General features: G+C 41.6%; 1 protein-coding gene across 1 annotated transcript in view; it reads right to left on the bottom strand.

The window, feature by feature from the left end:
• The window catches only part of DNAH8 (dynein, axonemal, heavy chain 8), a 272357-nt gene that overhangs the window by 179326 nt on the left and 69362 nt on the right, over nucleotides 1-23669 (bottom strand). Inside the window, exons 24-31 of the mRNA XM_005873788.2 lie at nucleotides 22610-22685; nucleotides 21545-21737; nucleotides 16154-16350; nucleotides 15460-15586; nucleotides 12247-12482; nucleotides 10148-10252; nucleotides 5276-5389; nucleotides 3680-3742 (exon numbers count right to left, since the gene is read on the bottom strand). Of these exons, the coding sequence (XP_005873850.1) occupies nucleotides 3680-3742; nucleotides 5276-5389; nucleotides 10148-10252; nucleotides 12247-12482; nucleotides 15460-15586; nucleotides 16154-16350; nucleotides 21545-21737; nucleotides 22610-22685 (1111 nt within the window). The remainder of the gene's footprint in view (nucleotides 1-3679; nucleotides 3743-5275; nucleotides 5390-10147; nucleotides 10253-12246; nucleotides 12483-15459; nucleotides 15587-16153; nucleotides 16351-21544; nucleotides 21738-22609; nucleotides 22686-23669) is intronic.

Below are 23669 nucleotides of genomic sequence, written 5' to 3'. Positions count from 1 at the left end.
GCCCACGTCACTAACACCTCGCACCTGGATTATTGCAATGGCCTCCTAATCAGTCTCCCTGCTTCTCCCCTGACTGCCAACAATCTGTACTCAACACGGCAGCCAGGGCGGCCACTGAAAACATAAATCAGATCACGTCACTCTTCTCACTCAGAACGAACCCAGGGCCCTTCCTGGGCTGGCCCGTCTTCTCCAGCCTGTCCCTCCTTTCCTCTCTGCCCATTGCTATGGCTCTCCCCTTGCTCTTTCCGCTGCAGCCACACTGACCCCTTGCTGCTTCTCATGTAAGCTCTTACCCAGGGCCTTGGCGCTTGCTCTTCCCAGGCCTGGGAAGTGGCTCCTCCAGATACCTGCCTGGCTCATGCCCTCATCCTCTAGGTCTCTATTCAACTATCACCTTCTCAAGGAAGCCCTCTCTGGCGATCCTATTTTAAATTTCACCTCCTCATTCACACAGCCCAGCACTCTATGGCCCTTCCCTGCCTTCCCTCCCCCCCCACCCCCACCCTGGGCACTTATCATCATCCAATATTACTATCTCTTCATTATTCATTTTGCTTTTGTGGCTGAGGGGTTTCGCTTGGCTCAGCTGGCGGCGACCAGGTGAGCAGGCCGGTTTTCGTCCTGGCTCCTCCAGAGAGACAGGCCTTTCCCTGGCACTTTGGGTCCAAACCCGAGGACTTCAGTTAGCAAAGGACCAGAGCCTCCTCCAGGTTCTGGGAGAAAGTGCTGGCAGGGTGCTGGGAGGAGCTGGTGTTAGTCCAAGAGTGACCTCCATATTTCTGGGGAGAGGAGAATCGTGACAATAACGGGAAACTTGACTATTTGTCTGAGGACGTCACAATTAAGTGAAAGGCGTGTGCCTGCTGCAACCCAGGAAAACCCTCTCCAACACAGGCACCCTCCTTTATGCAACCCACGCGCGTGACTGGGCTAGACCTTCCCAGAACCAGGCGGCGGAGACCTGGGCTCCGGCAGGTCATTGCATCTGCTTTGCACGGTTATCCCACGAGGGATGAAGAAACACTCTTCTCGTCGTAGTATCGATGTTCTATTTTAAAACATTCACATCAAGGGAGCTACTTGGAAGTTAGATGCCACAGGAGAAACTCCAGCTGGTTAGGATGGGGAAAGCCTGAACGACCGCTCCTGCTTTCAGAAGAACCTGCAACTGAGAGACTCATCTAACTTGACTGAACCTTTTCGGTGAAAGGCTGCATGGAACCAGCCAAACCAGCCATGGAACATAAAATAAGGCGGCAAGAACAGGTTGCTGACTCCACTCCTCCGTTCACTTGCTTGGGTGAAACCCAGTTATCAAGTGACGTAAAGGAACTCCTGGCAGAGGTAAAGGGACATTTAGAAACGCCCCCCCCCCCACACGTGGTGGAGCTACAGAACACCTTCTGGTGGCTAGACTGCGGCTCAGCGTGGGGAGCCCTAGCCAAGAGGAAAGCACCGGCTTCTGGACAGCAGCTCTGCGTCTCCCATTGGGACGGCCATGAGCTGCCCGAGAATAAACGCAGGCAGGACGGGGGCCGGGAAAGAAAGGAGAGGCGAGGTCTGGAGGGAGGTCCAGGACACAGAGGCGGTTATTATTGTTACTGTACTTTAAGAAGAAAAGACAAACAGTTTTAAATGCTGACTAAGAAGATTGAATAAAGAGGAAGAGGCTGAAAGTACAGAAGAAAAAGGGTTGACCTCAGAAGAGACCAGGGAGAGAGTAGAGAGCCCTCAGGGACAGGAAGGGGCTCCTCTCTGAAAATTACATCTCAGATCCTAAATTTCCTCTGTAAATTTAAAGACAAGGTCATCTGTAAAAAAAAAAAATCCCAAAACTCCTCCTCCAAACCTGATCTTTTTCCCCCAACCCAGGCTCCGAGCCTATTAAGTCAGCCTCTTGACTAACTCATGATCCATCCAGTTTTCTTTATTCCAAGTGCCACTTCTTGGTCTCAGTCTTTCCGTTTCTTGTTTGTATTAGTGAAACTGCCATGAACCAGGCCATCCTCCCTCCATACCACTCTGCACACTGGTGCCAGAGAAATCTTTTAAAAACACAACTGCTGTACCAGCCCAATCTGACTATATCGCTCCCTGCTCGGAGCCCTGCAGCCCTCGGGATAGGCTAGAGCTCCTCATTATAGCCTGCAAGGCCCTCCCATTAGTGATCGCGGCCCACTCAGCTCCCCCTCCCTCATTACTACCTTCTTTGCCCACGGCACCCCACATTACACTCCTTACATCTCCCTAAAGCTCTCTGCTTATCTCCTCATTTGGGGCCACAAATTCTGCCTAACTTATTTTTCCTCCTCCTCCTGGCTAAGTCTAATTAGTCCTTCAAGATGCAGCTTGGATGCCTCCTCTTCCGGGGAGCCCTCCCTGTTTGCCCGACCAGCCCTCATCAGGGTGGGGAGCTCCTACATCTGTTTGCATACCACGAGTTCCCATAACCAGATCACAGTGCTCACCACACGGTGCTGTGATTGTTTCTCTAGCTCTCTGTCTCCCTACCAGGTTTTAGCAGCTTAGAGGTAAAAGAACCATTTCTTAACCATCTTCCTATCTATCAAGTCACACAGTAGACATCTGATAACTAAGAATGCAGGTGGAAAAGGGAACATAAGGAGAACATGGACATTTCAAACAGCCACTGCAGAAAGCAGGAGCAAGAACAGAAAAAACCAAAGAATTCCTGATGCTCTCGGGGAGCTGGCTTACATAGGAATCCATGAATCTGCACAGCATCTATCAAACAAGTGTGTGACTTTTCTCTAGATGTGCAGCAATCTGAGTGCAGAAAAAGACAGTGAATGGTGGCCTGACTCAAGGAGTATTGTATGGTCCCAGGCAGGACAAAGGAGCAGGGAAGTTGAAAGTGATGGATACAGAAGGAAGAAAATTAATGGATACAGAGAGAGGACAAACCATTAATATTTAAAATCTTTTTTGGTACACTAGAGGCCCAGTGCACGAAAATTCATGCACTGGGGGGAGGGGGAGGTTCCTCAGCCCGACCTGCACCCTCTTGCAGTTAGGGACCCCTCGGGGGATGTCCACCTGCCAACTTAGGCCCGCTCCCCAGGGGATCAGGCCTAAGCCGCAGTCGGACATCCTTAGCGCTGCTGAGGAGACTGGAGAGGATCTCGCCACCCCCGCCGCTGCACTCACATCCATCAGCTTAGCTTGTGGCTGAGCAGAGCTCCCCCTGTGGGAGTGCACTGACTACCAGGGGGCAGCTCCTGCGTTGAGCATCTACCCCCTTGTGGTCAGTGCACATCATAGTGACAGGTTGTTCCACCATTAGGGTCAATTTTCATATTACCCATTTATTATATAGGACTTTATTATTCTGTAATTTTTATCACTTTACATACAAATGAAATGCTTGGAACTAGAATAAGGTATACACTTAAATTCAAAATTAAAGTCTTATTTTCTAAAAATACAAAGAGATATTCTGTGGAAAAGAGCATGGAGGGACACAAGAAAAGGAATCAATTATATGATTTAGTAGATTAGCATACAATTAAAATCTATATCTACTTTAAACATTAACATTCCATTTTAGATAAAATGCAGAAATTTTTTCCTAAAAGCATTTTTAAAAATCACTACACATTGCCTAATGTGTAACAAAAAATGCAGTTTTACATATTACCAAAAAACATAGTTTTACCTGAAATATCTGTAGCCTGTTGCTAGCTTCTTGGGGTGGTATATTTGGAACCATGGGTCCTTCCTATAATGAATAATATAATCTCCATTTTAATTCCTAATCATATATACTTATTAATTTACTGGATTTAACTATTATTTTCTTTTGAGTAAATAAACAGTATTTTAAATTTAAATGGTCTAACTTTGTCCTGTACATGAAGTTTCCATTTATTTTTTGTAACAGTTTTGAGATATGTACAATTCAATATTTTTTGTTTAATGGAGTTGTATAACCATGACCACAATTAACTTTAGAACATTGGATCACTCCAACTTTCATTCATTTTTAAATTGGGGCAATCTTAATACTTCCCATTTGGTTTGACTTGTTAGAATAAGCAGATGCTATTTTTTTAAAAAAAAATTTTAAATTGTAGACTTACAGGAGAATTGCAAAGAGAACTCTCATATACCCTTCACTCAGCTTCCCATAATGTTAACATGGTACGTTTATCAAAACTGAAAATTAATGCTGGTACAAGACTATTAAACAGACTTTATTCAGACTTCTTCGGTTTTCCCACTGAAGTCTGTGTTCTGTTCCAGGACCTCATCCAGGATCCCATATCACAGTTAGTCACTGTGTCTCTGTGGTCTCCTCTTTTTAAAAAGGTGACAAACTTTCATCCTGTATGACGTTTGTGCCACCACAGCTGTTCCATCTCACTTAAGAGTGATGCTGCTGCAGCTGTGCATCAGAATACCCATTACAGAGCTCTGAGAGCAGCCTCCTTTCCATAGCTCTTCAGCCCCACGTGGAAATAGACATGCGCACAGGTTGGACACTGGAAAGAAGCAGTGGACGGTCTCTGTTGGCATGAGCCAGAAAATAGTTGCAAAAGGGAGCCCAGATAGTCTGTCCAATCATGAATGTCATGGGTGGGCCAGTAACAGACCAGATTCCCAGGATAGCAATGACTGGGCGGTCAAATGTTGACTAATACAACCAGCAGTAAAGAGATAAGTTCGGTACATGTAAAAAAAAAAGTGTTATATAAGTAGCACTAAAGGCTTAAATCTGTTGTGAATCCAGATCTGTTGTGATCACTGCAAGAAAGGGAAGAATATATCCAACTTCTGAGTTTAACATCTGGAGATCGACCACTGTCAGTCATTATTCCAGGTTGAACAGCCTGTGGGACTGACCAAGTATGACTTTTATTATTTATTTTCAGTGACACTCTAGTTTTCTAAGAGTTAGTGTGTGTGTGTGGGGGGGGGATCAGTTGGGGAATACCCTGATATTAGGGCATTTACAGTCTCTTAGAGCCTTTCAACAACTGTATTACATTTTCCACTATGAGATTCTGGCCTGAGAACGGGCAAAACCAGACCCTTTGTTCCTTCCGGGATCTTTAAATTTGTTGCTCCTTTTAGCAGGTAAATCTTTTTTCTAACTCTATAAAACATGCTTCCCTTTTTGATTGGTGTGAATATGCAAATATAGCCTCTTACATGCAATGTACAAATCACAGTGTATTTCTTGGGGCCTATCACTTCCATTTCATATAAACATACCAGCAAATAGCACAGAGCATGTAAATACTGAAATTACCAACTCATATGATTCTGCAAAGTTCATTACATCCTCACGAAAAACTTCCACAGACTCAAGTAGATTACTTTTAAACTTTGGCTGCACTTGAACTAGTTCATCTTGTACAGAAACCTAGAACAAGAAGGAATACTCAATGTGAGAGTGAAAGTAATATATTAACTGAAAACTACAATTCTATTCCAGCAAGTTTGTTGCCCCACAGATATCACATAAGAACAAAGACATCTCTGCAATGTTTTTGCAAAGTGAGAGAAAAAAAAACCACAGAAATAAACGACCCAAATGCACTAACTGGAGATTCAAATCATCCTAGTTCATGACCCAAGACATCTTCTCTAACTGAGGTTAGGAAAGTTAGTTTCTGGCTGATCTGTCTCAGGCCATCAGTATAGCCCAGGAAACAGTTACTTCTATGGGCCCAGTCTGGGTCACATGCTGTCTCTGGGGCCAGCTCAAGGTCACGGATTAGCAACCTCTAGTAGGTTCACATGGTTGCAGTGGTTGGAGCTGTTCCCTAAAAGAAAGTGATATTACTCTGGGTATAAAAAAAAAATAGCAAATGTTTTCCACAATAGTCTTCAAAACTTCTTATTAAACCTTCCATCATAATACCACTTAATTCATGCTTATTATCTGCCAGGTTCTTTATGTGTTATCATATTTAATCCTCAAAACAACCCTGTGAGGTAAAGATTAATATTATACCCATTTCACAAGTGAGAAAACTGAGGCACAGAGAGGCTAAGTAATTTCTTTAAGGGTCCAGCACCAGTACGAAGCAAGATCAAGATTCAAAATCTGGCAGTGGGGTTTCAAGGCCCCCGCCCTTAACTGCTCTCAACAATAGCCTCTATCTTGGTTGGAACATACACTACTTTAAGTTTAATGATGACTATAGTATGGAATTGTCTACCTCTACTAAAGGGCAAGTCAGTGGGTTTATTTTTATTTTTTTAAATTATTTTGTTAATCCTCACCCAAGGATAATTTTTCCATTGATTTTTTTAGAGAGAGTGGAAGGGAGGGTGGGCTATGTGTGTGTGTGTGTGGAGAGAGGGAGAGAGAGAGAGAGAGAGAGAGAGAGAGAAGCATCGATATGAGAGAGACACATCGATTGGTTGTCTCCTGCATGCACCCCAACTGGGGCTGGGGATCGAACCTGCAACCCAGGTACATGTCCTTGATGGGGAACCAAACCCTCAATCCTTCAGTGAGAGGGCCAATGCTCTAACTACTGAGAAAACTGGCCAGAGCACACTAACAGTTAAAGAGATAGAAGAACAATGGCCAATGCTCTAACTACTGAGAAAACTGGCCAGAGCATGGGTCAGTGGGTTTAACACTAACAGTTAAAGAGATAGAAGAACAACTCACATGAATTATTTCCATTGAACAAGAGAAAGTTGGACTTCACTAAGTCTCAATGAGTGTTTCCCACTTCCTTCCTAAGACTCACTCTCCTGACTAACCAGCAAACATTTTTCAAAACAAGCATATTAGTCAATATTTAACATGAACTTAAATAGACATGAGCATAAAACTATTTTATATACATTACTTCAAAGTGAGCCTCATAACCGCATATAAAAATTTCCTAAAATATTCCTAAATGACCACATGAAGAAATTTAGAAACAAAGATTATTAACTTGCATATGATCACCCAATTGGCTGACAGCAGAAATGGAATCCCAAGTCATGACCCCATTTCAGCTCTATGCCCTGCTACTATGTCTTGCTTCAACCTCAGTGACAATTTTTCCCATACACAATAAATTTTAAGCCATTGTTAATTTAATTAACATTTAATAAAATTTTTCAGTATATTTAAAGAATCTGAACATTCCCTTGGAGTTCATTTTTAATGTCTAATTTGTGGTATGTAGATATTTACCTATTTCAAAAATGCTTAGAGAGAAATATATACCTATAAATGCATACATTAAAAATCTCAAATCAGTAACTAACCATCTACCTTAACAAACTAGGAAAATAGAAAACACTAAACCCATAGCAAGCAGAAGGGAAGAAATAATTTAAAAAATAGAGCACAAGTAAATGATATAGAGATTACAAAAACAATAGAGAAAAATCAACAAATCTGAAGTTTCATCTTTGAAAAGATCAGCAACATTGATAAACTTTTACCTAAACAAACCAAGAATAAAGGAGAAAGGACCCAAATTCTAAAGCTAGGAGTGAAAGGCAGGATAGCACCACCTACCTTACAGAAATAAAAAGGATTATAAGGACACAATCAACAGAGTGAACAGGCAAACTACAGAATGGGAGAAAATAATTGCAAATCATATATCTCATAAGGTGTTAACATCCAGAACTTATAAAAATACTCCTACAACTCAACAACAAACAATCCAATTGAAAAATAGGCAAAGAACTTGAGTAGACATTTCTCCAAAGAAGATACACAAATAGTCAATAAGTACATGAAAAGATGCTCAGCATCATGTATCATTAGGGAAATGCAAATCAAAACCACAGTGGATGCGGATGCCTACTATCAAGGAAACTAGTGTTGGCAAGGATGTGGAGAAATTGGAACATGTACACTGTTGGTGGGGATGTAAAATGGTGCAGCCACGATGGAACACAGAATTATTCATTAAAAATGGAATTATATTAAAATTAAAATAGAATTATATTGCTGGATAGAGATCCAAACACATTGAAGGTAGGGCCTCAATGAGATATTCATACACCCATGTTCATAGCAACATAATTCACAATAGCCAAAAAGTGGAAGCAAGTCAATAAAATGTGGTACTATGTATATAATGCAATATTATTCAGACTTGACAAGGACAGGATTTCTCACACATGCTATAACATGGGTTAATCTTGAAGACCTTATACTAACTGAAATTAGCCAGTCACAAAAAGACAAATATTGTATGACTCCATTTTAGAGGGTACCTAAAGTAGTCAAATGCATAGAGAGAGCAAGTAGAATGCCAGGGGCTGAAGGAAGGGAGAGTGGGGAGTTGCTGGTTAATGGGTATAGAGTTAGTTTTATATGATGAAAAAGTTCTGGAGATTCACTGCACAGCAATGTGAATATACTTGCCACCAGTGAACTGTATATACTTAAAAATTGTTAAGATGGTAAATTTTAAGTTATGTGTATTTTACCACAATTAAGAAAAAAACCAGTATAAAGCTACAATAATCAAGACAGTATGGTACTGGCATAGGCGTACACATATGCACAACAGAATAGATTGAGAGTCCAGAAATAAACCCTTCCACTTATGGTCAACTGATGGTCAACAGGGTGCCAAGGCAATTCACTGGTGAAAGGATAGACTTTTCAACAAATGGCATTGAGACAACTGGTATCTACATGCTTTTGCATGAAGCTGGACCCAAAACTCACCACACACAGAAAAATTAACTCAAAATGTATCAGAGACCTAAATGTAAGGGCTAAAAATTACAAAACTCTCTTCTTAAGAAAACATAATAGTAAGTCTTCATGATCCTGGATTAGGCAATGATTTCCTACATATGATACCAAAAACACAAGCAAAAAATTAAAATTATGCCAATTGGACTTCTTCAAAATTAAAACCTTTTACTTCAAAAGACACTATCAAGAAAGTAATAAGACAATCCACAGAATGAGAGAAAATATTTTCAAATTCTTTGATAAAGGACTTATATCCAAAATATATAAAGAACTCTTATAACTCAAAAATAAAGAAATAACCCAATTTTAAAAACATCAGATTTAAATACACATTTCTCCAAAGAATATGTGCAAATAACTGAAAAGCACATGGAAAGATGCTCAACATCATTAGCCATTAGTAAAATAAAGTACTGCTACACAAGACAATACAAATAAACCTTGAAAATATTATGCTAATTGAAAGAAGCCAGTCATGAAAAATTACACATTGTATGATTCTATGTATATTACATATCCAGAAAAGGCAAACCCATACATAGATAGTAGAGTTGTGGTTGCCAGAGGCTGTAGAGAGAAAATAAAGAGTAATTGCTAATGCGTTTAGGGTTTCTTTGGGGGATGAAAATGTTCTAACATTAAATAGTGATGGTGTTTGTACAACTCTGTGACTACAGTAGAAATCACTGAATTGTATACTGTGAAATGGTAAATTTCATGTGGATTATCTACACTAATAAAAGAGGAAGATGCAAATTGACCGTACCTTCACAACACCCACCAGCCAATCGGTATGCAAATTAACCCAACAAAGATGGTGGGTTAATTTGCATACGCAGGTGCCGAGCAGCCAGGGGCAGGGTGGGGAGGGACACTTGCGTTGTCGCCATAGTGATAACGCAGGCGTTCCGCACCGCCCCAGCCGCTCTGGGCCTCTGGGCAGCGTGGGAAGCCAGAACAAAGGCAGAAAGGTGGCTCCGGCCAGAGCAAAGGCAGTGACAGCAGCCAGGGGAAGGAAGGCCCATTCTTGCACGAATCTTCGTGCATCGTGCCTCTAGTACAGCAGTTCTCAACTTGTGGGTCGCCACCCCTTTGGGGGTCGAACGACCCTTTCACAGGGGTCGCCTAAATACATCCTGCATATCAGATATTTACATTATGATTCATAACAGTAGCAAAATTACAGTTATGAAGTAGCAACGAAAATAATTTTATGGTTGGGGGTCACCACAAACTGAGGAACTGTATTAAAGGGTCGCGGCATTAGGAAGGTTGAGAACCACTGCTCTAGTATATCAATAAAGTGATTAAAATAAAATGTATTTATCTTTTAAAAACTATGAAATGTGTGTGTGTTTTTCTGGAGATAGTGACTTAAGCCAGTCACTCTAAGAATTACATAAGAATTTATAAGTAAAAAATAAGAATTAAGTTTGTACTTACAGCTTTGCTCTGCAATTTGTTGAAAGAATATCTCAAGGTATCAACTGCTTCTGATTCTTCTTTGGTTACTTCAACTTCAAATCTGTTTAGAATAGCATAGGCTTCCTGTGGAGTGAGGGTGAGTTCAGAAACATCACAAGGGAAGCCACTGTCAAATTATTTAGATGCCTTCTAGAAACATAGTCCCATGTCTCAGAAAACAGCACACTCCAGAGACTTGTTTCCGATACTAAACATGGAAAGAAGCACCTCTCAATTCTCGCTGACATTGGTACTAACTTAAATCCAAGGCCCTGAAATCTGCATGTAATAAGCGCCTAGGTGATTCGGATGGAGCTGTAGGCAGATCACACGGAGATTCTGCCCTAGAAAATAATCCCTACAGTCATTTTCTGCCTCTCTCGCCTACTTGATCTTGTGTCAACACCATGCAAAATACTGTCTCGTGCTTTATTAAAATATGAGTTGGCTATACAAGGAATGGAACGAAATGATGATGGGAGAGATACTCCAAAGAACAGAAACTTGAATGACTAAAGAGATGGATTAGCAACTGCTTTTACCAAAAGAATTTATATTGAAGAATTGAGCTTCTGGAGTTAGGGAAAAAATGGTATGATGATTTGCTAAATCTTGAGGAATGGGTGGTCAGCATCCAAAATCCCAAATGTTAATATTTAAAGAAGTAATAAAGGTATGAAGTTCATGAGCTACCAAAAAGCATAAACTCTAAATAGGATCAAGAAAGCTATGCTCAAAAAAAAAAGAAGAAGAAGAAGAAAAGAAAGCTATGCTCGGCCTGGCTGGTGTGGCTCAGTGGTTGATCACAATCTATGAACCAGGAGGTCACAGTTTGATTTCCTGTCAGGGCACATGCCCAGGTTGTGGGCTCGATCCCCAGTGCAGGAGTCAGCCAACAGATGATTCCCTCTCCTCACTGATGTTTCTATGTCTCTCTCCCTCTCCCTTCCTCTCTGAAATATATATAAAAATATGAAAGCTATGCTCAGCCATGAGGTTGGGTACCAAAAGGAGGCATTGGAAATGCAGGCAATGAAGGAGTGCATTGTCTATAGAGAATTTAAAAAACAGTAATAAAATGAATTAAAAGTCTGATTTTTATTATCACCATGAACCGTGACTTCTAAATATTAGTCACAAAACCCTTATGGTAGACAGAAAAATGGTCTCCCCAAAATTGTCCACATCCTAATCTCTGGAACCTGTGATTATGTTACCTTACACAGCATAGGGGCCTTGCAGGGGTAATTAAGTTAAGCAACTTGATTATCCTGGGAGATTATCCTGGGTTGACTGTGTGGGCCCAGTGTAATCATAAGGTCCACACAAGGGAACCGTGAAGGCAGGAGAGTGGGAGTCAGAGACGTGAGGACAGAAGCAGAGCAGGAGAGATACCACTGCTGGAAGGCGCATGAGCCAAGACTGCCGCCAGCCTCTAGGAGCTGAACGGCTTCTTCCCTCGAGCCTCCAAAAGTGCAGCCCTGCTGACATCCTGATTTTAGCCCTAATCGACCCATTCTCAGATGGCTGAGCTCTAGAACGCTAAGATGACAAATCTGCCTTGCTCTAAGCCGTTAAGTTTATGGTAATTTGTTCTTGTATTAGCAAAAGAAAGTGAATACAGTACTCTTCCCTAAAAACATCTGCTCGTCTAAATTCCAGCAGTTTCCCATTAAGCCTAAGTGGACCACTCCCACCGTGCTGCCCATGTATGCCACTGGCCATGAGTGAGGCCTAGACCTGGTTTCTAAGGAAAGACAAAGATAGTTGGGGAACTCGCCTAAGATGTTGGGACTGGTGTGAGACAGTGCAACCACTCCCTTCTGTAAAAGGTCAGCGCCAGCATAAAATAAAATGAACACTGTCTAGACCCGTACATCATTATTAATATTTTACTATTCCCTTGTTTACTGTTCACTGATGATAATTGTCAAAATACCTCCAAAGAAATCAACATCAGAAAGGAGAAATAGACAGACTGTACCATAACATAATGAAATATGTTAACAGAATCAATTTTTAGTGTGTCTCTATTTTTTAATAGCACTCTAAGAATGAAAAATGCAATCATTTCTTACTTCAATTGGTCCCAAAGTCATGTCCATTTGAATTTCATTATCACGGATACAAGACAAGGCTTCCATTGCAAACCTGACATCATCTAAATCACGAATCGGTCTAGATAACTTTTTCAAGTATTCAGTAATAAATGCTATCATGTCTGACATTTTCTTTTTGTATTCTTCATTCAGGTATCGACAGAGTAACATCTTCCATGCCTTAGCCTCAATTGATAAGGCCAATTTCATTGGCTCTGGTGAAGACAAGAAAAGATCAAAATAGAATACACCTGACATTCTGAAACGATTCATTTTATGTGTAATCTGAGCATCTATAACTGCTCTGGCCCATGTGACAGCCACTAGCCACATATGGCTACTGAGCACTTGAAAAGTAGTTAGTTCGACTTGAATGTGCTGTAAGGTTGCTCAGTTCTGAAGATTTAATTCCTATCCCCGTGGAGTAAGCTAAGCTGTGCAAGAGGACACGAAAGTCTATGAAGAAGAATTTCAGAAGTTACTTCTAGCACTGTCCAACATGAACCTTGCTCTGCTTCTGGCCCTCACGCATCACCCCATTTTCTTCTAGGTAACCCCACACAGTACAGTGTAATATATTTTTTGTCTTCCAAACCTTCCTGTTTTCTTGTTATTCCACTTCCTACCTCACCCACATGGCTAGAGAATGTGTATAACCTGACCCTGAACCTGGGCCTCGCTGATGGTCCCAGTCAATCTTGACCTTACATGTACTAATCAGAGTCTGTTCTTGAGAGTCTGGAATAAGACTTAAGGGGAGCCCCCTTGACGGGAAAGCAGGAAAGTCATGCACAGAGGGGAGAAGAAATGAGAGTCAGAGAGAAAGGATTTCCTCAGCTTCCTATACTGTCCCTGGTTCTGGTCCATTCCGAAAGCCAGTTGCACCTTGGATTTTGGGATATATTTTTCTCCCTTCACCATAGCTCAAGTAGGTTTCTGTTCCTTAAAAAAAAACCACAGTTCTAACTAGTCAACTCTACCTTCTCTATCCTTACCCATTCCTTTTTCTCTTCTCGGTGCCCCTCAGCTCCCCAGCCCTGCCAAACTGGAAACACAACCTCTCCCCTCTCAACCCCTAACACTTAAACTGAGAGGACTAGGGAGCTGAGGAAAGTGTACCCTGACAAGACACACAGGGCCAGCTGTTGACTGAGGCTGTGAGATCCTATTTCATAAGGTCCACACCTCCTGGGCCTCTTTTTTCCTTTTCCTCGGGCCCCAGGGATTCAGCCTCCCTTCCCCTTTCTTTATCATTGTTTTCACCTATCCCATTTTCAGTTTTCTCCCTCTAAGAGCAAGTACCTGGCCAACTAGAACACTGTGCTACAGTTAATTTTTGTATTAAGGATCATAGTGCTAACCACTACAAGGGAACAAATAGAACATTAAAACAATAGGTAGAGTACAGTTTCCAAAACGTTACCGAAGTTCTTGTAATGATTGCCCTTGAAATATCGTTTCTGTTTCTAGCTAAATAATCCCCTCAAGTATTTGTGATTCTTCTGCAAATGAAGTCCCTTCTTTGGAGATATAATAGTATATAATATTTATTGGACATTAACTATTTGCCAGGTACCATGCTAAGCGTATATAAAATAGCTCATGAGGTGGGTACTGTCTACACCAGCAGAAAAGGGGTCAAGTAGTGTTGGTAGTTAAATTTGAGAGCCACCGTTACATTGATTCCTTGAGCATAGATGTGAAAACCTATGGGATATACCTTTTCTCCCTTCAACATAGCTCAAGTAGGTTTAGTTGATGCAAAATAGGTCATTCAAATATCTTCTGAGAATAATTATCTCACAAACTTAAGACAAAACTGATTGTACCTCTGTAACCATGGCAACAAGTCGCCACCACAACCAGTTTTAAACTCAAACCATAGACCAATTCGCCTTAGTTCACATACTTTTGCAAGTCAATCAGTGTCAGCCCCTCTCTTCTGAATGTCCACCAATCAGGAGGAACATACTCAATACACCCGCCTCTGGGTGCCAACCAATCAGCAATAGTCTCACCCAAGCAAGCATCCTTCTACAGATGATGTAAACTCAAGGTCCACAACGTGAGACCTCCAGTCTGCTCTGCAGGGAGCTCTGTGCCGGGCCAGCCCAGCTCTCCCTCACTTCAGGAAGCACTAAAGTCACTTCGTGCTTTTATTTCAGACATGAAGTGGTTGCTTCATCACCCTTTGATGCTCTAATCCCAAACAGTTTAACTTTTCAGGAGACTTCAAACTGTTTGACTCCTAGCTCAGGTATACAACCCCTCCTCACAAAAACTTTCACCTTATCCTCAGCTGTTTGACTGCCAATCAAGGAGCTGTGCTGCCGATTAAGTGTGTTAAGCCACCGTGGTATAATCTACACTAATAAAAGAGAAACATGGTAATTGGCGTACGACCACTACCCTTTTCATTGGCTAATCAGTGAGTATTTATCTCACAAACTTAAGACAAAACTGATTGTACCTCTGTAACCATGGCAACAAGTCGCCACCACAACCAGTTTTAAACTCAAACCATAGACCAATTCGCCTTAGTTCACATACTTTTGCAAGTCAATCAGTGTCAGCCCCTCTCTTCTGAATGTCCACCAATCAGGAGGAACATACTCAATACCCCCGCCTCTGGGTGCCAACCAATCAGCAATAGTCTCACCCAAGCAAGCATCCTTCTACAGATGATGTAAACTCAAGGTCCACAACGTGAGACCTCCAGTCTGCTCTGCAGGGAGCTCTGTGCCGGGCCAGCCCAGCTCTCCCTCACTTCAGGAAGCACTAAAGTCACTTCGTGCTTTTATTTCAGACATGAAGTGGTTGCTTCATCACCCTTTGATGCTCTAATCCCAAACAGTTTAACTTCTCAGGAGACTTCAAACTGTTTGACTCCTAGCTCAGGTATACAACCCCTCCTCACAAAAACTTTCACCTTATCCTCAGCTGTTTGACTGCCAATCGAGGAGCTGTGCTGCCGATTAAGTGTGTTAAGCCACCGTGGTATAATATTATATATAAAAAGACATAATATATCACATCACATACATATTATATGTAACACATACATGAACAATATTGGAGGTCCAGAAATATTTAACATTTAGATTGTTGTACCAAGGTAGCTTAATGACTGCTTCTAAATTAAGTGACGCTTCCTGTGAAAATACAGATATGTTACGGAATATTTTTAAATACCTGTATGCAATTCGAGTGCTCCTACAATGATGACAGGCTTCAGCTCATCAATCTCCTGCTCAAAGGTGGCGTAGTGCAGAATTTCTGATCTGATCTCAGTCAGAGAGGGGTTGTGAGCCAGAAATTCCTGAGGAAACAATCAGTGTTTTCTTTAGCTTTTGATTCTTCTCCAAATTAAATCCCTTACGTAAAAAGTATAAATCCTCTACGTAAATAGTTACATTAGAGCACTGCACTAACTCAGGTACTTTTACACTGGTCTGTGCTATCAGGTGAGCAGACCAGGAAAAGGCAAACTACCTGTTAGTACTGGAAGAGAGCTGTGGGAGGGAAGGTCACAGAAGTCATGAATGGCTGTTCAGAATTCTCAGGTTCCCTTGAGTCTGACTAAAACTACAGCAGAGCCTCTGTAGGTGTGCACACCCTGAGTGCCTGGCCCCGGACGGTCTGAACGTAACTGGTCCTCAACTGTTTACCCAAATTACACGAAATTCAGACATGAATTTGACTCAGAGCCTCAGAGTGTCACTGTGAGAGTGACACACGATACAACAGGTTAGGTGCTTGGCACTTATAGGTTATTGCCCTCTGCTCACGGTTCCTGTCATTATCACCGATATTTTCTTGGTGCTCCTGCACACACTAGATATAAACAAACCAAACCCCAACTGCATCCCAGGCAGCAGAAATGCACCTTCACTTTCACGTCGCGGTCCTCTGTCCAGAGTGTCTTGTATTTCTGGAAGTCCTGCAGAGCCTCATGGGCCGCCTTCCTTAGAGAATTCACGGAGGAAGAAAGGAGCAGGACCAACTTGGAAATATCCTTGTGTTCTGCTACACCTGGATAAAAATTCTTCAGCTTCCTCGCAGGAATTAGGTCTTCAAAAGATCCTGAAAACAGATGTTTTCACATATGGACAACGTCTATACAACTTTAAATATTATATCCATTTCAATATTTATAGACTTTTTCAAGCTGTGTTATTTTAAAGACTCCCCCTCTAAAGTAATTAAGAACTATTCTCTTGCTGTCTTCACTTCTTTTTTAAAAAAATATTTTTATTGATTTTTTAGAGAGGGAGGAGGAGGTGGAAGAGGAGGAGGAGGAGGAGGAGGAAAAGGAGAGAGAGAGAGAGAGAGAGAGAGAGAGAGAGAGAGAAATATACATGCAAGAGCAAAACATGGATTGGCTGCCTCCTGCATGCCCCTGACCAGGATTCCAACTGGCAACCTTTCTGTGCACAGGATGACCCTCAACCAGCTAAGCTCTTAACTTGTTCTTGTTAAACGATTGTGTCAAACTATTTTGGGCCCTGGCCGGCGTGGCTCAGTTGGTTGAGTGTCATCCTGTGACCCTCAAGGTTGCGGGTTCAATTCCCAGCCAGGGCACATCCCTGAGCTGCTCTCGCGTCGATCTCTCTCTCTCTCTCTCTCTCTCTCTCTCTCAAAAATCAATAAAAATATTTAAAAATATTTTAAGGTCCAGATTTCTTTAATGTGGAAAAACTGTGTTTTTCAGAGGAGAGAACTGAAAGGCACTGATTAACCCCCCCGCACTCTCCCCCCAAAAAAACTTAAAGTCCTCCAAGGAAAGGTCAAAAAAGTTGAAATTGCTACCTTCCAAAATAGTATGGTGGTTAGAGGGGAGGCACCACATTTATTACCCACATAACCTTAGGCAAGTTATTTAGTCCTCATGGAGATACTTGTGAGAACGAAATGAGACAACTTATGTCCGTCTTCAGCTCAGCAGCTGGTACATGGAGCTCACCCAATCACTACCAGCCACCGCTATCAGCATCTCTTGCCAAAATCTGGTCATGTCCCAGCCTCAATGGACATCTTCAAGTATCCTCCATCCGAGACTATGCAGATACTGCTGTTTCACTCTAACAGTGCCTTCCCTTTTCAACCAGCTGCTAACAAAGAAAAATCGTGGGATTCACACAAAATTCCAGATTTTCAGCTTTTCTCTTGAAAGCTGGTAGCATAGGGTCCACATTTCATGGCAACAATGAGCTGAAGCTGAGTGTCTCCTCCAAGGCCGGTCACTTATTTGCTCTTTTGTCTTATATTTAATCAAAATTCAAGCAAAAGAAAATGACAAGGAATTGGCTTAATTAAGTTAATTAACTAACAGTGCATGTCTGGGTAGTTCTTTCCCTTTTATTGCCGAGAAGTATTCCACTGTGTCAACATACCACATTTTGTTCACCCATTCACCAATGGGTATCTAGGTTGTTAGCATTTTGGGTCTCTTACCAATAATGCAGCTATGAACATTCACATGCAAGCCTTTATATGGACACATGATTTCATTTCTCTTAGATAAAATCCCTAAAGGTGGAGTTGCTGAGCCAAATGGTGAAGATATGTTTAATTTTTTTTAAGGAAGGGCCTACCTGGTTCCAAAGTGGCTGTACCTTTTTACATTCCCATCAGTAATGCATCAGCGTTCCAGGTTCTTTGTCAACAATTGGGATTGTCGATTATCTTTTTTTTCCCTTTCATTTTAACCATTTTAATTAGTGTGTTACTACTAGCTCGTGGTTTATTAAAATTGCGTTTTCCTAATAACTAAGGGTGTTGAGCATCTTTTCGTGTGTTTATTAGCCAATCATACATCATCTTGTTGAACTGTCTAATCCTTTGTCCATTTGGGATAGGGGAAGTACCTTATTATAATTCAGTTGTGAGAGTTCTTTTTTATATTCTGAACACGAGTACTTTATCAACTGTCTGATTTGCAAACATTTTCTTCCAATCTGTGGCTTCTCTTTTTAATTTTTCTAATGGTATCTTTTAAAGAACAAAGATTTTTAATTTGAATACAGTTCAACTTATCAATTTTTATCTTTTATGGATCCTCACCCAAGGATATGTTTTTATTGATTTGAGAGAGAAGCATTGATCAGTTGCTATTTTGCAGGGCCCCCTACCTTGTTTTTCTTCACCAATTTTTGAGCTATTTTTGACTCTCTGCACTTCCATATAGTTTTACAATAAATTATTAAAATTAGATTAAGAAATTATAGAAAAAATTCTGTTGTAATTTTACTGGAATTGTATTGAATTTGTAAATTAATCAAGGAATTGACTTCTTCATGTTATAAATTCATTCCATTTGTCATTCAATAATAACCATTTTCTCCAAAAATGCTGTGAAAATATTTTTTACATTTATTTATAAACTTCATGGTTTTGTGGCTATTGAAAATCTGTTTTTTCTATTACATTTTTTCCAGATTTATTGAGATATAATTGACATAGTGTATTACATTTTAATTGGATTATTGGCCATTACAGATACTTTTTATTTTTCTATATAGGTCTTTTTACATAAATATTATTGAACTTATTAGTTATAATAGTTGTTTCTAGGTTGCTTGAACTTCCTATGCATGACCTTTAAATAAACACAATCTTGGCTTCTTTTCTAATTACTCATCTAATTTTTTTATTGTCTGACTCATAGTGAAGATCTCCAGTAAAATATTGAATAAAACTGATAAAATCATTTCTTCATTTTGATGGAAAAGAAATGCTTCTAAATTTTTCCATGGATAGCATTATCAGAACATCCCTCATATTCCTAGTTTGCTAAGAGGATGTATGTGGGTGAGTGAACTATATCATATTCACAGAAGCCCATATAACACATTTGTTAAAAAAGAATTCAAAGTATATAAAACATATACTGAAGGAGAAAAAGATAATTTCAATGTACTCAGCACCGGGTTAAGAAGAGAATGCCAAGATATCAGTAATCCTCTCTCGGCCGCTCTCCAATCACATTCCCTGACCCCCAGAGGTATCCGCTCTCCTGCATTTTCTTTGAAGATGTACTTGAAGGTAAACCAATGTACTTATCTCTAGACAATATGTCGTTTGGTTTTTTAAAAACTGAGCCAAAGGACACACGTAGAAAGAAAGACATCAATGTTCGTGCTAGATGGAGGCTCCAGGAGAAAAGAAGCTAGTCTCTGGGTCTAGTCCTGCTGCCGCGTCCTGCAGGCTGACAAAAGCCCTTTGGAGGAAGCCATGGCGAAGGATCGTAAGTGAATCCTGCAGTATCGAGATAATACAGGTCTCATCGCAATCAGGGCACCTGGCAGGGCCGTGTTTATGAGCCAAGTAATGGATGTCCAGCAGAAATAGGGCCGGGACAGCGGGCTACTCCGTGTTCTCCTGGATCACATCGCCTTCCCTCCAGGTCTCAGTAGCAGCCAAAGCAGAACCCTTCCGAGTGACCCGAGCTCCTCCCGCTGACCCAGAGCAATGCGAGTAGAGCAGCGACTCTGTCAGCACATGGTGAAAGCAGGCAAGCACAGACAAGAATCTGGACCAGGTTCACCGGGCATTCCGTCTTCAAGTTAAAAGACAGTACAATGGCCCCAGGCACTGTGGTAAGAGCAGCAAAAACTCGTCTCTCTCTTGACCCTCTATGCTTAGACTACATGTGTCCCTGTGTACTCATCCTTTACCGTCCACCGGGGAATTCCCTTCACCTCCCTGCTGCATTCCACTCCTGTTTCCTACATCTCCTGTCTTCTTCTCGTTTTTCTTTGCTTTATTTTCTCAATTTGAAAGGGTACAGTAACTTTGTGGAAAAGGGTGCACTGGGTAAAATTTTTTAAGACAGTCAATGTCCGAAAATGCCTTTATTCTACCATCACACTTGGTTGATAATATGGCAGAGAATAGAATTCTTATTTGCAAAGTTGCTGATTAGTGGAAAGATTCTTGCACCTTATGGTTTTTAGCTTTACGTTTGGCCTGCTACAATAATAGACTAATGGACTGAAAATCAGACAATTGGACTCCAGTCCTCTCCTCTGGATTCATTCCTAGCCCCGTCGCTAGGTTTGTATATTCATAGATCCATAGATCCATAGATTCATTCACAGGCTTTTCCCCCAGACCTCCTTGCCCCTGATTTCCCAGTGCTGGTCCTTCTAGGACCTGCACAACTTGTCCAGCCATCGTCACCGCCCACGAGTCCACGTATACCTTCGCTTCAGATCACTTCTCCCTCCTTCAAAAGGAGATGCTACTTGAAGCTCTGCCCACGGGGAAACTCCCCGTCTCGCAGTCCTTAAGGGCCACTGCTGAGTAGGCTCTAGTGCATTTCCGCTCACACCAACACATCAAGCCAACTCACCATAGGCCAGGCCTGAGACTGTGTTTGTCCTCTATCAGCTGGTTATAGGGAATACCCCGTGACACTACAGAGATGAGCCGAGAGAGGCGTGTTTGTGCAACACGGAAAGGCGGCATGGGGGTCTGGGCCACCTGTTCCTGGAACTCACACGGCACCTTATGTTTAATTGGCATCTCCCTGGTTACCAGAGGAGGTAGTGTATTTTCAGAAAAAGAGTTTTACTTTTTTTAGATTCCACACATAAATGAGATTATCCAATATTTTTCTTCTGTGTCTGGCTTATTTCACTTAGCATAATGCCCTCTGGATTTATCCATGTTGTCACAAATAGCAGGATTTCCTTATTTTTAAGGCTGAAATATTTACAATGAAAACATTTCATTGTAAAAAAAAAAATCATAGTAACAGAGAGTAGAATAGTGGTTACCAGAGTCTGAGGATGGAGAAAAAGGATACAAACTTTCCGTTATAAGGTGAATAAGTTCTGGAGACCTCATGTCGCATAGTGACTGTAGTTAATAATAATGTATTGTATGTCCTTGCTGGTTTAGCTCAGTGGATAAAGCATCTGCCTGCGGACTGAAGGCTCCCAGGTTTGTTTCTGGCCAAGGGCGCATGCCTGGGCTGTGGGCACATCCCCAGTGCGGGGCATGCAGGAGGCAGCCGATTGATGTATCTCTCTCATCAACGTTCCTATCTCTCTATCCCTCTCTCTTTCTCTCTCTCTAATACCAATAAAAACATATCTTTTTAAAAAGTGGAGGGTGGTAAACACTAGTTTTTTAAAGGCAAAACTTAACAAATAAACATATAAAAGTTACTTTTAAAAATATCTACAAGCTGTTGAACCCAGGACGAGCCCGAGAAGAGCACGTGTACATTGTAACCCAAAGACTCCATCGGTCTGAGATGTAGCGCTCTTACTTTCTTCCCTCTTCAGCTGCTTTCCTCCACTTGGATGCGCCAGGTCAGCGGTGCGGCTGGGACTGACCTTGAGATTCTTCATGTGCCGGGTGGGCTGCTGCCCCCAGTGAGCCACTCCTCTGCTGACCTCCAGGGTTAACTGGATCATCCGGTTAATGGCTTGTTGAATGTCATCCAAGCTCGGAACCATCACCTGTGGAAGAAGAAACAAGCCCCTGGTTCTGTTGGCACATGCGCTCCGTCCCTCTGCTTCTCACCGCCCCCTTCCCTCCCCCACCCCGCAAGTGGGGAAAGCCTCAGCTGCCCCAAGAAACGGCTGCTTTCAGGAGGGGGGTGTGAGGGCAGCGCAGACTGCATGCGGACTTTCTCAGTTCCTGCAGGCAAGAGGGTCGAACACAGGACCTGGCATCCTTTCCCTGGGAGGGGGGCTGGATGCAGCCAACAGTTGTGGACTATGTGTTGGGTGTCCATGAAGCAAAACCACTGAAGAAGCTCCCCTGCCAAGAGTCTGACCTCAGGCTCTGAACTGTGCCTCCAGGAAGCCACCGCGGAGACATGGAGCAGGTGAGACACAGCCTGTCCCCCCTGGCCTAACCCTAACCCTCACAGCGTGCACCTGTCAGAGTTCCAGATGCCGGTTTGCAGTGGGTGGTGGGAGAGATGGTCCATGAGAAAGCACAAGGGTTCCATGGTGCTCAGGGTGTAGGCTCTCTCTTTCTTTCTATTCTGCCACATTTAGTGGATTGCCTCACGGTAGTGTGTTTGAGGTGGTCTTATTTAGATAATTTAATGTTTGAAGCAAGAAAAAGCAAGATTTTTAGAAAACTTGCTAAATGATGGCTGACCAGACGCTTGACTGCACTTCAGCACACCATGAGCTATGCAGAGCAATTTTATAACAGAGATTAACGATAATATTTTTATTTTTGTTAAATACGGGGGTGAGATAGAAAGATACATAGGACCAAGAGGTTACCATAAATGAAAGTTCAGTTCTCGTGTAACCCTTGTCAAATACATTACCCAAATATCCTTGTGTTAACTTGGCTATTTGATCATTCTTACCACATTAGGAATCGCAAGATGTACTTCCGTTTTTATAAAGGAAATGACATCTTCTGCCCGCTTTCGTCCATAGAGGCTGTAATAAGATGAACATTTAGCTGATAAACCTTAACCTATAATTTCATAAATAGCTTGCTATGCTACCACACTCAATCCTAAAAAATAAAGATAATTTCAAAATATTAAATTATATGAAGAGAATGTTTTTATAATGAAACCATAAATTTCAGAGAGCTAAAAAATGACAGTGACAATATTATTGGAAGTAAAATATTAAGTCTCATTTACATTTTCTAGTATTTTAATGTTCTGTTAGTCACAAGCATTTAATAATGTGTTAAAAGCATTCTTTTTTCCCAGCCCTGTAACAAAATCGGACAAGATTCACCAACAAAAAACATATACCTTCATGTATTCTTCTATATATACTTTTTTGTAAGATTAAACAGGAGGTTTTTGTCAAAGCTTCCAAAAACCTTCCATTTTAAACAATATCTCTCATGCTCAGACAGAAATACAGACATACAAACACACGAGTGCAAGTAACTGACATATACCAGACCTGCAAATTAGTTTGGTTATCTCCCTCTGCCTTGACATCTGTCCCCATCCCAGAAAAAATTATAATAAACTAGAGGCCTGGTGCACGGATTCACGCACATCGAAAGGAAATTAATTTAAAAAATATTTTAATAACGCTATTTGCCCTTCCTCTATAATAGAAGTGTCAACCAAATTCATGCCAGATCGAAGCACACGCGTGCAATTGGCGCCAGCGAGAGCTTTATATGTATCACACATGCATGAGTCAACTTAGCCTCTTATATACTAGTCCTATCTAATAAAAGAGAAACATGGCAATTAGCCCTACATCCGCTACCCTTCCCATAGGCTAATCAGGGAGATATGCAAATTAACTGCCAGCCAAGATGGCGGCTGGCAGCCATGCACTGAAGCAAACAGGGAGGCTTGCTTGCTCCAGTGACGGCGGACTCCAACGTTCCCCGCCTGACTTGCCGGCCTCTCAGCTGCAACTCTAAGCAACTATGTTGCAAATATA

This window comes from Myotis brandtii, unplaced genomic scaffold (genome assembly GCF_000412655.1).
Source record: "Myotis brandtii unplaced genomic scaffold, ASM41265v1 scaffold420, whole genome shotgun sequence".
Lineage (NCBI taxonomy): Eukaryota > Metazoa > Chordata > Mammalia > Chiroptera > Vespertilionidae > Myotis > Myotis brandtii.
This window is presented reverse-complemented; position numbering and strand designations above follow the sequence as displayed.